The sequence below is a fragment of the Ursus arctos genome, unplaced genomic scaffold (assembly GCF_023065955.2).
Source record: "Ursus arctos isolate Adak ecotype North America unplaced genomic scaffold, UrsArc2.0 scaffold_22, whole genome shotgun sequence".
Lineage (NCBI taxonomy): Eukaryota > Metazoa > Chordata > Mammalia > Carnivora > Ursidae > Ursus > Ursus arctos.
The window spans coordinates 58,791,651-58,806,076 of record NW_026622897.1 but is presented as its reverse complement, the minus strand read 5'-3'; the positions used below and the strand labels follow the sequence as shown (position 1 = coordinate 58,806,076).

At 37.5% G+C, this 14,426-nt stretch overlaps 1 protein-coding gene across 1 annotated transcript; it reads right to left on the bottom strand.

Annotated features, from left to right (window-relative positions):
* Positions 1–10,926: 10,926 nt before the first annotated feature.
* Positions 10,927–11,877, bottom strand: LOC125282500 (olfactory receptor 56A3-like). Its single transcript, XM_048217435.2, has one exon. It carries the CDS (start codon positions 11,875–11,877, stop codon positions 10,927–10,929), a length of 951 nt encoding a protein of 316 aa, XP_048073392.2.
* Positions 11,878–14,426: the final 2,549 nt, after the last annotated feature.

Here is a 14,426-nt window from a genome sequence, read left to right as displayed (position 1 = left end):
ATTTACCCTTAGTTGTTATTTTTTCTAGCCCATTAATTCTGATTGTTGTGATATGGTTGTTCAGTTCACTGCCCTTTTTTCCATAGTGTTAGTATTTTCTTATATCCTGTATGCATATGTGCCTAGGACAAGAAGTAGCTGGTATATAAAATATTTGTGGGGGTAGAAAAGGAGAAAGGGTAAGTTCTAGGCTTCAAATCCTCCAGGTAGGTTTTGTGATCATCACCTCAGAGAAAGTTTATTACTATCTGGGCTTTATTATTTCTTGTTTCCTACACCCTACACTCACCAGCCCCTCAAGGCAACCTGCCATTATCCGAGCTCCAGCATTACTCTTGTCCAGGAATTACTCAGTGAAATTAGTGAGATTGCATGGATCCCAGCTGGGACAAAAAGGGCCTTCTCGGTGCTTACAAGTACCTGGCCATGACGAGTGCTCTGCAGTTCTTTTTCCTACTCAGTAGCTTCAGGGTTGGTAAAGATGCTGTCAAGGGAAAGCACGGGAGAAATACAGGAGCAACTAAAGTCTCTCCTCCTCACCCAGTTTTCTATATTGCTTATCCTCTGCTGGTCTAAGTGGTAGGGAGCAAACCAGTTCTGACTTCAAAGGTTCATGTGGGTTTGTGCTATATTCTGAGATCCAGAAAGGTCTCGGACATTGTTAGCACACTCAGCGTTTGGGGGAGGGGCAGGCTGCATTTTGTCAGATTCTTATTCTATGTATACTGAGGTGATCACATGGGCTTTTGATTGTTTGTTTGTTAGTGTGATGAATGAGACTAATTGTTCTTTGGATGTTAAACCAACCTTGCATTAAACTAAACTGGATCTTACCCACTTTGATGTAGCAAACTTTCTGTGTATTGTTCAATTTAATTTGCTGACATTTTGTTTAATTTCTTGGATCTGTCTTTGAAGGGTATCTCTTCATCGAGTTTTCATATAATGTGTTTGTCTGGTGTTGGTATAGGAGAAAGTTGGCCTCATTATATGAGTGGGGAAGTATTTCCTCCCGTTTACTTCTGTGGAAAAATCTGTGTGGAGTAGTATTTCTTTCTTTCTTCCTTAGATACTTCTTTGAATTTACTAGTGAAGTTGGTAGGCCTAGAGTTTTGTTGTTGTTGTTCTTGTTATATTTATTTTTTTGGGTTTTTTTGAAAAGGTTTTTAAGTACTAAGGAATTAATTTTTTTAATTTTTTAAATTAACATAAAATGTATTATTTGTTTCAGGAGTAGAGGTCTGTGATTCATCAGTCTTACACAGCACTCAGTGCTCACCACAGCACATACCCTCCCCAATGTCCATCATCCAACCACCCATACCCCTACCTCCCTCTCTTGTTTCCTCTTGTTTCATTTTTTTCCTCTCTTCCCTATGATCCTCTGCCTTGTTTCTAAAATTCTGCATATCAGTGAGATCATATGATAATTGTCTTTCTCTGATTGACTTATTTCGTGTAGCATAATACCCTCTAGTTGCATCCACGTCATTGCAAATGATAAGATTTCACTTTTTTGATGGCTGTGTAATATTCCATTGTGTGTGTGTGTGTGTGTGTGTGTGTGTGTGTGTGTGTGTATATATATATATATATATATATATACCACATCTTTTTTATCCATTCATCTCTCAATGGATTCTTTAATAGATGTAGGTCTATTCAGGTGGTTATTTCTTCTCTAGTGAGCTTTGGTAGTTGCATTTCAAAGAATGTGTTTATTTCATCTCAATTGAAAAATTCATTGAAATAAAGTTATGCATAAGAAATCCATGGCTATCTTTTTAAAAATTATTTAAATTCAATTAGCCAAGGTAGAGTACATTCTTGGTTTTTGATATAATGTTCAATGATTCATCAGTTCAGTATAACACCCAGTGCTCATCACATCACATGCCCTCCTTAATGCCCCTGGCTAACTTTTTAATATGTATAGGATCTCTTGTGGTTTCTCCTAGCTCATTCCTGTTGCTGATAATTTGTATTTTCTCTCCCTCTTCCCCTCCCTCTCTGTCTTTCCTTAATCTGTCTGGGTAAATCTGAGCATCTTATAAATTTTATCACTTTTCTCAATTTAAAATATTTTAAAGGATCTTTTCTGTTGTAATCTGTTTTCTGATTCATGATTTCTGTTCTGATATTGATTGCTTCCCCTTATTTGGAGTTTAAATTAGTTTTGTTTTTTAGTTCTTTTAATGGTAGAACTTGATCATTGATTTGAAAATTTGTATTTCTAATAAAGGCTTTAATGCTATATATTTCTAAGTACGGTAGATTTTGAATGACATGGTTTTGAACTGGGTGGGTCCATTTATACAGAGATGTAAAAATAAATACAGTAGAGTTGTAGTTTGATTCTTATTTCCCTGATAATCAGAGATGTTGATCATCTTTTACATGTTAGCTGGCCAACTGTATGACTTCTTTAGAAAAATGTCTATTCATGTGTTCTGCCCACTTTTTAATCAAATTATTCTTTTTGGAGCTGTTGAGTATTTTAAGTTCTTTATATGTTTTAGATACTAACCCTTCATCTGATATCTCTTTTGCAAATATTTGCTCCCATTCCTAAGTTGTCTTTGAGTTTTGTTGATTGTTTTCTTCACTGTGTAGAAGCTTTTCATTTTGATGAAGTCTCAATAGTTTATTTTTGTTTTGTTTCCCTTGACTCAGGAAAGATCTCAAGAAAGAGTTGGCACAGCTGATATCAAAGAGGTTACTGCCTATGTTCTCGTCTAGTATTTTTATGGTTTTAGGTCTCACATTTATTTATATTTATATTTTTTAATTTTTAATTTTCATTATTTTTAGGAAAGATTTTATTTATTTGAAGGAGAGAGAGAGAGCACAAGCAAGGGGAGGGGAAGACAGAGAGGGAGAAGCAGACAGGGCATGGAGTAGGGTGCCTGAGGCAAGCTTGATCCCAGGACCCCAGGATCATGACCTGAGCCAAATGCAGCCACTTAACCGACTGAGCCACCCAGGGGCCCCTCAGTCTCACATTTAGGTCTTTCATCCATTTTAAACTTATTCTTGTGTGTGCTGTAAGAAAGTGGTCCAGTTTCATTCTTCTGAATGTTGCTGTCCAGTTTTCCCAACATCATTTGTTGAAGAGACTGTCGTTTTCCCATTGGATTTTCTTTCTTCCTTTGTTGATTAATGACCATATACTTGTAGGTTCATTTCTGAGTTTTCTATTCTGTTCTAGTTCTCTATGTATCCATTTTTTGTGCCAGTACCATACTGTTTTGATCACTAAACCTTTGTACTGTTAACTTGAAATCCAGATTTGTGGGGACTCCAGGTTCGCTTTTCTGTTTCAAGGTTGTTTTGGCTATTCAGGGACTTTTGTTGTTCCATATAAAATTTAGGTTTGTTTGTTCTAGCTCTGTAAAAAATGCTGTTGGTATTTTGATAGAGATTGCATTAAATCTATATATTGCTGTGGAGAGAATGGACATTTTTACAATATTTCTTCTTCCAATCCATGAGCATGGGGTTTGTTACCATTTCTTTGTGTCATCTTGAATTTCTTTCCTCAGTGTTTTATAGTTTTTAGAGTACAGGTCTTTCACCTCTTTGGCTCAGTTTATTGCTAGATATTTTATTGTTTTTGGTGCAATTATAAATGGGATTTTTTTTCTTAATTTCACGTTCTGTTGCTTCATTATTAGTGCATAGGAATGTAACAGGTTTCTGTACATTGATTTTGTATCCTGCCACTTAACTGAATTCACTTATCAGTTCTTGTAGTTTTCTTGGTGGAATATTTCTTGTTATCTGTACATAGTATCATGTCATCTGTAAATAACAAAAATTTACTTCTTTCTTACCAATTTGGGTGCCTTTTATTTCTTTTCTTGTTTCATTGCTGCGGCTAGAATTTCCTCTGCTATGTTGAAAGAAGTCTCAAGGATGGACACCCTAGTCTTGTTCTAGACCTCAGGGGTAAGTCTCTGTTTGTCCCCATTAGGTATGATAATCACTGTGGGTATTCCAGATAAGGCCTTTGTTATTTTGAGTTGCGTTTCCTCCAAACCTACTCTGTGAGGGTTTTTATCATGAATGGATAAAACACTGCATCAAATGCTTTTTCTGCATTACTGAAATGATCAAGTGGTTTTTATCCTTTTTTTAAATTGATGTGGTGTATCGTATTGATTGATTTGTGATTACGTAACTACCTTTGCATCCTGGGAATAAGTCACACTTGATTGTGTTGAGTGATTTTTAAAATGTATTGTTGGATTTGGTTTGCTAGTATTTTGCTGAGGATTCTTATGTCTATGTGCACCAGCGTTATTGGCCTATAGTTCTCTTTTTCTGTAGTGTCTTTATGGGGTTTTGGTATCAGGAGAATGCCTGCTTTGTTAAGTGCACTTTTGAGCTTTCCTTCCTCTTCTAGTTTTTGGAAGAGTTTGAGAAGAATACATATTAACTCTTCTTAAATTTTTTAGTAGAATTCACCCGTGAATTCATCTGGTCCCAGACTTTAATTTTTTGGTTGTTTTTTGACTACCAATTCAAGTTCATTCGTAGTAATCTGTTCAGATTTTGTACTTCTTGATTTTGTTTGGACGATTGGATCTTTGTAGTAGTTCTGCATTTTTCTACATTGTCCAATATGTTGACATGTAATTCTTTGTACAATATCTTGTAATACTTTGTATTTCTGTGTTGTCAATTATCACTTTCATTCATTTCTGATTTACTTATTTGGGTACTTTCTCTTTTTTTCCTGATGAATGTGGCTGAAAGTTTATCAACTTTGGTTATCTTTTCAAGAACGGAGCTCTTGATTTCAGTGACCTTTGATTTTTAAATTCTCTATGTCATTTATTTCTGTTCTGATCTTTATTATTTTCTTTTTTGTACTGATCTTCTGCTCTCTTTGTTCTTTTTCCAGTTCCTTTAGGAGTAAAATTTTATTGTTTGAGCTCTGTTTCTTGAGGTAGGCATGTATTGCTCTGTATTTCCCTATTAAAACTGCTTTCATTGTGTCGCAAAGATTTTTGGCCATTGTAGTTTCATTTTCATTTGACTCCAGGTATTTTTTGATTTCTTACTTGTTAGTTAACTCATTGATTGTTTAGTTGCATAGTAAACCTCTAGTTGTTTGTGTATTTTCCCAGGTTTTTTCTTGTAATGTATTTCTAAGTTCATACCATTTTTGTTGGCGATTATATGATTTCAGTCCTCTTAAATGTATTGACACTTGTTTTGTGGGTTAAAGCATGTTGCTATCCATTGATTTAAGTGGGGTATTAAAGTCGCATACTATAATTGTATCACAATCAATATCTCCCTTTGTTCATTAATATTTGCTTTATGTATTTAGGTGCTTCGTTGTTGAGTATATAGGTATTTACAACTGTTATATCTTCTTCTTGAATTGATCCCTTTATCATTATGTAATCTCTTCTTTGTCTCTTGTTAAGAGTCTTTGTTTTAAAGTCTATTTTATCTGATATGAGTATTGCAACCCTGGCTTTTTCTTGGCTTCCATTTATATGGTAAGTGTTTTTCATTCCTTGACTTTCAGTCTACATGTGTCTTTAGGTCTGAAGTGTGTCTCTTGTAGGCAGCATATAGATGTATGTCTTGTCTTTTAATCCATTCTGCCACCTTATTTCTTTCGATTGTAGTATTTAGACCATTCACTCTAAAAATAAATATTGAAAGGTTTGTACTAAGTGCCATTTTGTTAATTTTTTGTTGTTGCTTATATGGTTCTTCTCTGGTTGGTATTTTTTGTTTGTTTGTTTGTTTTGGTTTGTTTTTGTCTCTGTCTCATGCTCTCTTCCTTTCTAATTGATGATTTTTTTGTAGTGTTATGTTAGGCTCTTTCTTTCTTTCTTTCTTTCTTTCTTTCTTTCTTTCTTTCTTTCTTTTTTTAATTTCTTAATAGCTATTGGGTTTGTGGTTACCATAAGGTTCAAATAAAACGTTCTAAGTATATAGCAGTCTGTATGATGTTGATAACCTTGTCAGATAGAATATGGTTCACTGCACGGTTTTTTTCCTTTGAATATATGAGTACTTTGACTATATCATAACCCTGTGCTGGTCTGCAATGTTTCTGCTGAGAAATCAGCTGATAATCACGGGATTTCTGTTGCACATGACATTTTGTTTCTCTTTTGCTGCTTTTAATATTCTCTCTTCATCTTTAACCGTTGATATTTTAATTATGTGTTGTGGTGTGAACCTCCTTGGGTACATCTTGTTTGGAGCTCTCTGTGCTTCCTTGCACCTGGATCTCTATTACCTTCCCTAGTTTAGGAGTAAATTTCAGGGATTATTTCTCTAAATAAGCTATCTGCCCCTTTTTCTCTCTTCTTATTCTGGGACCCCTATAATGTGAATGTTTATTTGCCTGATGTTGTGCAAGAGATCCCTTAACCTAGCCTCGTTTTTTAAATTTTCTTTTTCTATTCCTCTTCAGCTTGGGTGTTTTCCATTACCCTGTCTTCAAGATTGCCGATCCTTTCTTATACATCCTCTAATCTGCTGTTGATTCCCTCATGTATTTTTCACCTCAGCTATTGTATTCTTCAACTCGGGTTTTTTTTTAAAAATATTTTTAATTTCTGTGTTGAAGGTTGCACTGAGTTCTTCCGCTCTTCTCTCTAGGCCTGTGTGCAACTTTATGGTGATTACTTTATACTCCTTATCAGGCACACTGCTTTACTCTCTTTCAATCAGTTATTTTTCTGAAGTTTTATCTTGTTCTTTCTTCTGTAGCTTTTTCCTCTGTGTCCCAATTTTCTTTGACTTTGGTGTTTGTTTCTATGAATTAGGTGGAACAGAGACTTCTCTTAAACTTGAAGGAATAGTCCTGGGCACAGTCATCTTTTGTGTAGCCCATGTGTGCTTGGTTACTTTCAGTGGCTGGCTGGAACTGTGGCTGGTAGTGAAGACTGGGAATTGAGGAGGGCACCATGCTGGAGCTATACTGTGGAATGGCCACGGCTGATATGGGCATGGTTTGGGATGGTGCTAAGGCATTCTGTTGAGAGGGTTATCAGGCAGGACAGGTGAAGCCGAAGTGGATACAGGCTGCAGATCTCCCAAGGCTTTCTCTCAGGACCCTGAGATCATAACCTGAACTGAAATCAAGAGTTGGATGCTTAACTGACTGAGCCACCAGGCATCCAGGAGGTTTTCATCTCAGTACTTTCTTGTGTGGATTTTGTCTTTGTTGTTGTATTAAAAAGGCACCATCATACCCAAGGACATCTAGGTTTTCTCCTATGTTACTTTCTAGGACATTTATAATTTGGCCTTTTACATTGAGATCCATGATCCATTTTGAGTTAATTTTTTTTTTTTTTGTGAAAGGCACAAGGACTGTGTCTTCATTTATCTGTCTATTCATTTAATCTTTTACTGATGGCTGTTCAGTTATTCCAGCACTCTTTGTTGATGACCTGACTGTGTTTGTATATTGAGAGTGAATTTCTTGTTAACAGCACATAGATGAGAGTTGTTTTTTTTTCTCTTTCCAAATCCCATATGTCTATTGGTGCTTTTTATTTGGATTATTTAGACCAGAGTATCTCAGCTTGTAATGACAGTTTGTTCAGACAATTTTCTTTTGTGTGTGATTCTGTTCTGTGTATTGTGGGATATTTAACTGCATTCCTGGCCCCCCAGTCACTAGTTGTCAGTAGCACCATACACCCTAACTCACCTCTATCCCCACAGTTGTAATGAGCAAAAATGTCTCTAGACATTGCCAAATGTGTCCTGGGGGACAAAATTACCACCCCTTCCTGAGCCACTGATTCAACCATATACATTTACTATGTCGATTTAATTAATACCCACTCATGGCTTCTTTTACTCTATATGTCAGAGCAGTTGCAACAAAGACCATATGACGTTAAAAAGCTTGGCTTTAATGAAAATTTCTGCTGTTACAAGCAGTAGTGTTTAAAAAATGCATCTTTCTATTATCAAGGTCAATCTTCTTTTATTATTTATTCCATGTGTAAAATACAAATTCAGAGAAACATTGCTTCTATTTCACTGCTTCTTAATAATCTTCCATTTTGCCATGCATTTTATTTCTGTATATTTTATAAACATTGGCAGTATGTTTTGCTCCTGTACTTTGTCTCTGTCTCTGCCTTCAATTACCAAGTACACAAATACTAGATTAGGTAACATTATCTCATCAGTCATCAGGTCACTTCTTCATTGTTTTCAGCATTCTTTCTTTCTGTTTTTTAGTCTAAAGAGTTTCCATGTCTATGCCTTTCATTCTCCTCCCCACCTCACACAGTGAAATCTGCTATAAAAGCTCATGTATAGGCCGTACATCTTTTTTAAGAATGAAAGCATTCACTAGAATGACAGGGTATTGCCAGTAACCTTCATATGAGACTTCATAATACAAAATATGTATATGTAAATATATATAAAATAAAGGTTAATATATACAAAATGAAACTCAGAACATTTGAGCAAGATTATGATTACATAGAAAGAAAATGTAAAGAGATGTAAACTGTTACAGAAAATGTAAACAAATATTTCATTCATAACCAGAAAGTGTGAAAACTCTGACAAAGGACAGTGTGTCCCGAGTCCTGAGTTAGATTGCTACTCTTTTCTTTGGTTCTACCAGATGCAGAAAGATTCACAGTTCTGTGAATTGTCTCAGTTTTCCCCATGTGACACCTAATCTAGGCATGGGGAGTAATAAAGTAATTATTTGATTAATATTTTGGAATGCGAGGGCTTAGTATTGAGCTATCATTTCTATTAGATTACACTGTGATACATTTCCTCTGGATTGTGCGTGTTTTTAATGAAGGGCCTGCTGTTTTTCAGCCCCAACATCTTCGGTTTATACAATCGTGTTACTTCTTTGGCTCAAAGTGAAGTTCCTATTGCAATATTCTGTCTAGGCTTTGAAATCCTATTCTAGCTTTGGGTCCTGACTTTCTGCCAAGTGGACACTTTCTTAGAACTCTACCTTGGCTTCTCCTTGGCTATGTTCTTCCTACATATTGAGATTTCCCCTTGCTTCTTGGACCTCTGTCTCACCCAGGCACAGACCCTTTGCACTTATACACATGGACCTTGCCTATCTTGCTCTCTACTGCAACCCTAGCACCATAGCAAGGATTTGTCTGTATTAGATGTAAATGCGTCTTTTGCAGATAATATGATGTTAATTGTGGGCCTAAAGGGTCATGACCATTCTCATATGTGCTCTGCTTTGTTCTCATGGCCCAGTATCCAGTGTCAGTTGTGTCTCAGATATCTGTCTCACTTTCTCAGGTCATTGAAGGAAGGGTCCAAATATGGGTAATGTGTGAATAGACTGAAAAGTCTCCCCGAGAAAATCTGAGCTTTAACATTTTCTGGATATGGCTATTTAGTTTGAAGAGAGTGATTTCCTACTCTTATGTTTTACTAATTATAACACTTTCACTATTAAACATTCCATATAATATATAATTTATTAATATAATAGAGCACAAAATGTAACTTAAAATCTTCATATGTACATGTAGTGTTAATAAAAGTTTAAAGATTTACAAAGTATGATTATTATCATCTTCATGTTGAGAAACTTTTGACACTAACAGCTAGTGCTTCCCCTAGCACTAATATTCCTGCCTTATCATGAGTAAATTTTCTATTTACATCTTTCCTTAGGTTCTGTGACTGCCAAGGTTTATACATGGCTCTATTTCAAATCTGCTCCTGCAAGATTTGGGGGTTATGAGCTGTAAGAAGCCAAACAATGAGCATTCTCTTATTGTACTCTTCACACATTGGTGTCTAGGACATAAGCACTCATAATGTAGCATTTTAGGAGAAAGACATTATGATTCATACTCTAAAACACTGCCTTCCTTTTCTGCATGTGGAAAACATAGAAAAGAGAAAAATTACAGCCACAGTGAAAGAATTTGGCTTCAGCTCTTTTCCAAGAAGAATACCTTTTTGTGGTTGTTGTGCAATTCTCACAATTCAGACCTTTAACTCTCTATACAGTGCTTTCTTATATTGCCAGGGACCTTACTGCCTGTAGGTACCTTGTTCCTTCCTTATTCTCATTTGAACTCGTAACAGCAACTATATTGTACTTTTGTTTCTAAATAGCTAAAAGAATTCCCAGGAGAAAGTGTGCTAAGAGACAGTCTAATCAATATGAAAGCAATGTTTAGATATTACGTTTCAGTGTTTTCAATTATTATTACTGGATCATAGAATATAATCCTTTAACAATCTTAAGCTCATTAGCAGAGCTGTATGTGCATACCATAAAGTGTGACAGCCTGCATCCAAAGATAAATGACCAAACCTCAAACCCATTGGGAAGGAGAATTTAGGAGTCTCTTGAATGTAATCAAACCCATTGCTAAGTTTTGCACAAATGAGAAATACATGCAAAACCCCATTTCTCTTGTTGTGCACATTTCCTAATGACCACCCAATTGCAGACCCAGTTATAAACCAGTAACAACCTTCCATCATTCAGGACTGAAAATTTTCCCTTATTTATCTCCAATATGTTCCCTTTGGGGGAAATAAGAATAAGAATGTGGTACATATGATACAGCTCTACCCCAAAATATCCAATTTTATATTCACTAATGTAAAGACATGACATATAAGCAACTATATATTTAGGAACATAAACTTCTCACTTTAGAACCTGCTTGATGGAATGCCAGTATTTTGTCCAATTGGATATATTAATATGGGAAAAGCAAAAGAGGTTAAGGATATTGTTAAAGGAGAAGTGAGAGAAAGAGACACCTAAAATGACACATTTTATTAAAGAAGAACAATATCCAATTTACTTAGTTTGAGATTGTAACTCATAGAAATGAATTTCAGACGATTCGCCCATTTTTGACACAAAAATCATCCTATATTAGGACTGCAGATACCCACTTGTCCTCAGTACCACGCTCTGTCCAGCAATCTCCCGATTCCTTGCTTGATCTCCTGAGTTCGCACTCCATAGACAATGGGGTTGAGGGCTGCAGGGATGACATGGTGGAGGACATTGAGCAAGACTGGCACATCAGGGGAGACCTTCTTCTTCACCACATGAGTGAGCACAAAAACCAGAAGGATGGTGCTGAAGAAGAGGATTAGGATGAAGTGAGAACCGCATGTGCTCAGGGCCTTGGCCATGGCACCCTCTGCCCTGAGTCTCAGCACAGCTTGAAGGATGAGGCTGTAGGAGAGGAAGATGAGGATGAGGTCAGATCCCAGCAGGGTCCAGCCAACAGCAAACTGGTAGAGGCCATTGATGGTGACATCATCACAGGAGAGCCTGGAGACAGACATATTGGCGCAGATGCAGTTCTCAATGACATTTCTTCCACAGTAATGGAGTCGTGAGGATAGAATGGGGATAGGCACTGTAGAAATAATATTCCTGGCCAAAATAAAAATAGCGGCCTTGGCCACAAATTGGTCCGTGATGATGGATGGGTACCTCAATGGGTGGCAAATGGCCACATAGCGGTCATAGGCCATGACCATGAATGTGCAGGACTCCATGGCATGGAAGCAGTTCATGATGTACATCTGGAGGAAGCAGGCATAGAAGCCGATGGACTTGAGGTCAAACCAAAAGATGGCCAGGACCTTGGGGATAACAGTGAGGCAGAGCACGATGTCCAACAGGGAGAGGATGCTGAGCAGGTAGTACATGGGCTCATGGAGAGAGGCCTCCAGCCTGATGGTGATCAGAAGAATACCATTGGCCCCCATGGCCAGGAGGAAGAGGAGGCTGAGGGGCAGGGAGATAGAAAGCTGCCAGCTGGGGGACCTGGCAAAACAATTCAGGAGGAAGTCTGAAACGTCAGTGGAGATGTTGCCATTTTGGTTTGTTGTCATCTTTTGTCCTATATTTCTACGGTTTTCTTTTAGTGGTCTGTAAAATTAGGGTAAAAATTAGCTACTGACTCAAGACACATGAATTTAGAAGAATTTGCTTCCCTTGGGTGAAACCCATTAGTCCTAGCAGGTCCTCTAGAGCCATGTGAATTCATGTGTTTATCCCTTGTGCCATCCTGCTCAGAAAGTCCTATCACTAAGCAGTATAGAGGAGTGAGATGATATGGTTCATTGATACGTTTTTTTATTCGTTTAAGTTCTATTTTTAGAGAATTGTTATGTCTTTGCAACAACTAAAGAGAAGGGGAAAATTACATGGAAAACTGCTTTGTGACGGGTAAGTCTCTGAATTTGTATGTATAAGTTTCTTCCTTTTTGTATGTTGTTCTTTAATGACTGACTAGACTAACACATGATAATTTAACTATAACAACATGCAGAAATGAGTAGCAGAGTGTGGCACAAAGTAAGAACTCAGGTACTTGTTCTTAGTTCTCCACACTCCCCTGTTCTGAGTTTTCAGCTATAGTTGGCTTTAATCACAGGTTAAATTATTATACCCTGGCTTTAACGTTAGTTCATTTTCATTTTCTAAAATGTCACTTTAATTTGGTGGGTAGGGATCCTGCCAAATGATTGCCAATACATCTTCATACATGTAGGATTCTTAACTTCAGGAAAGGAAAAACCTGGAAGTAGAATGTGCAAATGCACATAGATATATGGGAGCCATACATGTCCTTGACAAATTGACCGTTGTTTATACTCATTGCAATAGTGTGAGAGTGATGAAGTCCACCTCTAAAGTCCTTTCATCCCCTTTCTGTTCCCCTTTCTGTCTTCGATATAATGATCCAGGTCCTCCTGTCTAGTGATCATGCTTTGCTTTTGTGGAGTGGCTCACAAGACCTGGGAGATGCTGCACGTGCTGGAAGCCATGAAGATAAAAACCCATAGAAAAATAGCATCCAGTCTTGGGTTGGTGACCAAAGGACCTTCTCTTGTCTTGGGCACTATGTTCATTAAACTCTTCCTTTCTTTCAATTTTTCTTGTTGGATGCATTCAGTTGAATGTTTGAGATATCATCTGCTTAGCCCAGAGCATGCCACATGTCCGTCAGCATGTACAACCACATGGTCCTAGATTTGAAATACTCGCTCTAAATATCACTTTCATCTTTACATTTTGTCTTTTGATCTTGATCATTGCACCCTCTGATCTTACTCTATGCAAAATTCTTGACATTTAATTTTTACAAGTCAGAGTTCCAAATTTCACCATGTGCAAAAATCTTCTCTTCTTCAGGGATGTCAGAGTATTCCTTGGAGGAACTAGGAATTCATTGCATGGAAGGTGGGAAAATCTTGAAATGAACTTTGGAGGGTACTGCCAAATAGTAGAAATGGTAATTCAGACTTGAGTGTCCATGGAGTATCCATAGAGGAAGGAACATGTTCTCTTTGTCGCCTGAAGATATTTGGGATAATTATTTCTAGCACTAGGATGAAATTTCTGAAGCCAACTTAGGAGGATTTTTTATCTTTTCTTTCCACTCTCTGACTCTTCCTTTCTCTCAATTTATCTGGGTGCTCCTACATGCTTTTCAATCCATAATTTATTGAACAAGCATTGAACAACCTACTCAGCCCTAGAAGTAGAGCATCTGAAATCATGTATGTCCTTCCTCTGCTCTCCTCTCACTCTTGCATTGCAATCAGAGGTAACCAATGACAGTACTAGACCTAAACTAGAGCTAATGTCTACTGGTTCCAGGTGGGGACTGGATGTAGAAGCCAGTGAAATTGAAGGGCAGTGACAAAAGCAGAGACCCTGCTGGACAAGCTTTTTCCCAGGCTGCAGGACAGGCCCCCAGCATAGCACTATGGAAGCCCTGTTTGAAGAAGAGGGGGGTTGTTAAGGACCACCTAACTCCATAAGTACAGACGCAATTCTGAAACATCTCTCCCAAGTATCGTTTCAGACATTATTGGTCTGAACCAACCAGTGACAGATACCTCTATGATCTGTGCATAATTTTCTGTTTTTGGCAGCAGTAGCTTTTAGAAATTCTTCATTTGGTTGAAATCTGAGGAACTACCCTCTGAGTCTTGGGGACCCTCCAACTGTGGTCTGTGTCCTCCATCTCTGAAGTTGTGTAGATAAATAGGAATTTTCCTATGCCATAATGCAAGCATTTGTGGGCAGATTCTTTGCCTTAAAGCTCCTAAATGTTCATATTCACAGATGAAGCCCTCAAATTTTCTGATGTGAGCTCCAGATGATGCACTTCCCCAACCCCCTCTGCTCAGTAATATCCTGAGGACAAATTTCTGCTTCTCTGCATCTCTGACACCACCCAGCAAAACATCAGAAAAGGCAAGAGGAGGGCAAAAGGCAAGGTATCAGAGCACAGGTTGTTACATGTGCCTGACCTGAGACAGGATGCAGTCTCTACTACCCCACGTTCAGACTACTTTAGCCATACTGACTCAAGCATGGAACAGAGCAAGATCTGTCCTGAAGAGGAATGTCTAACCCATGTTCCAGC

Excerpts from the sequence above, each read along its gene's own strand:
- LOC125282500 (XM_048217435.2), bottom strand. The coding sequence starts at position 11,877 with ATGACAACAAACCAAAATGGCAACATCTCCACTGACGTTTCAGACTTC.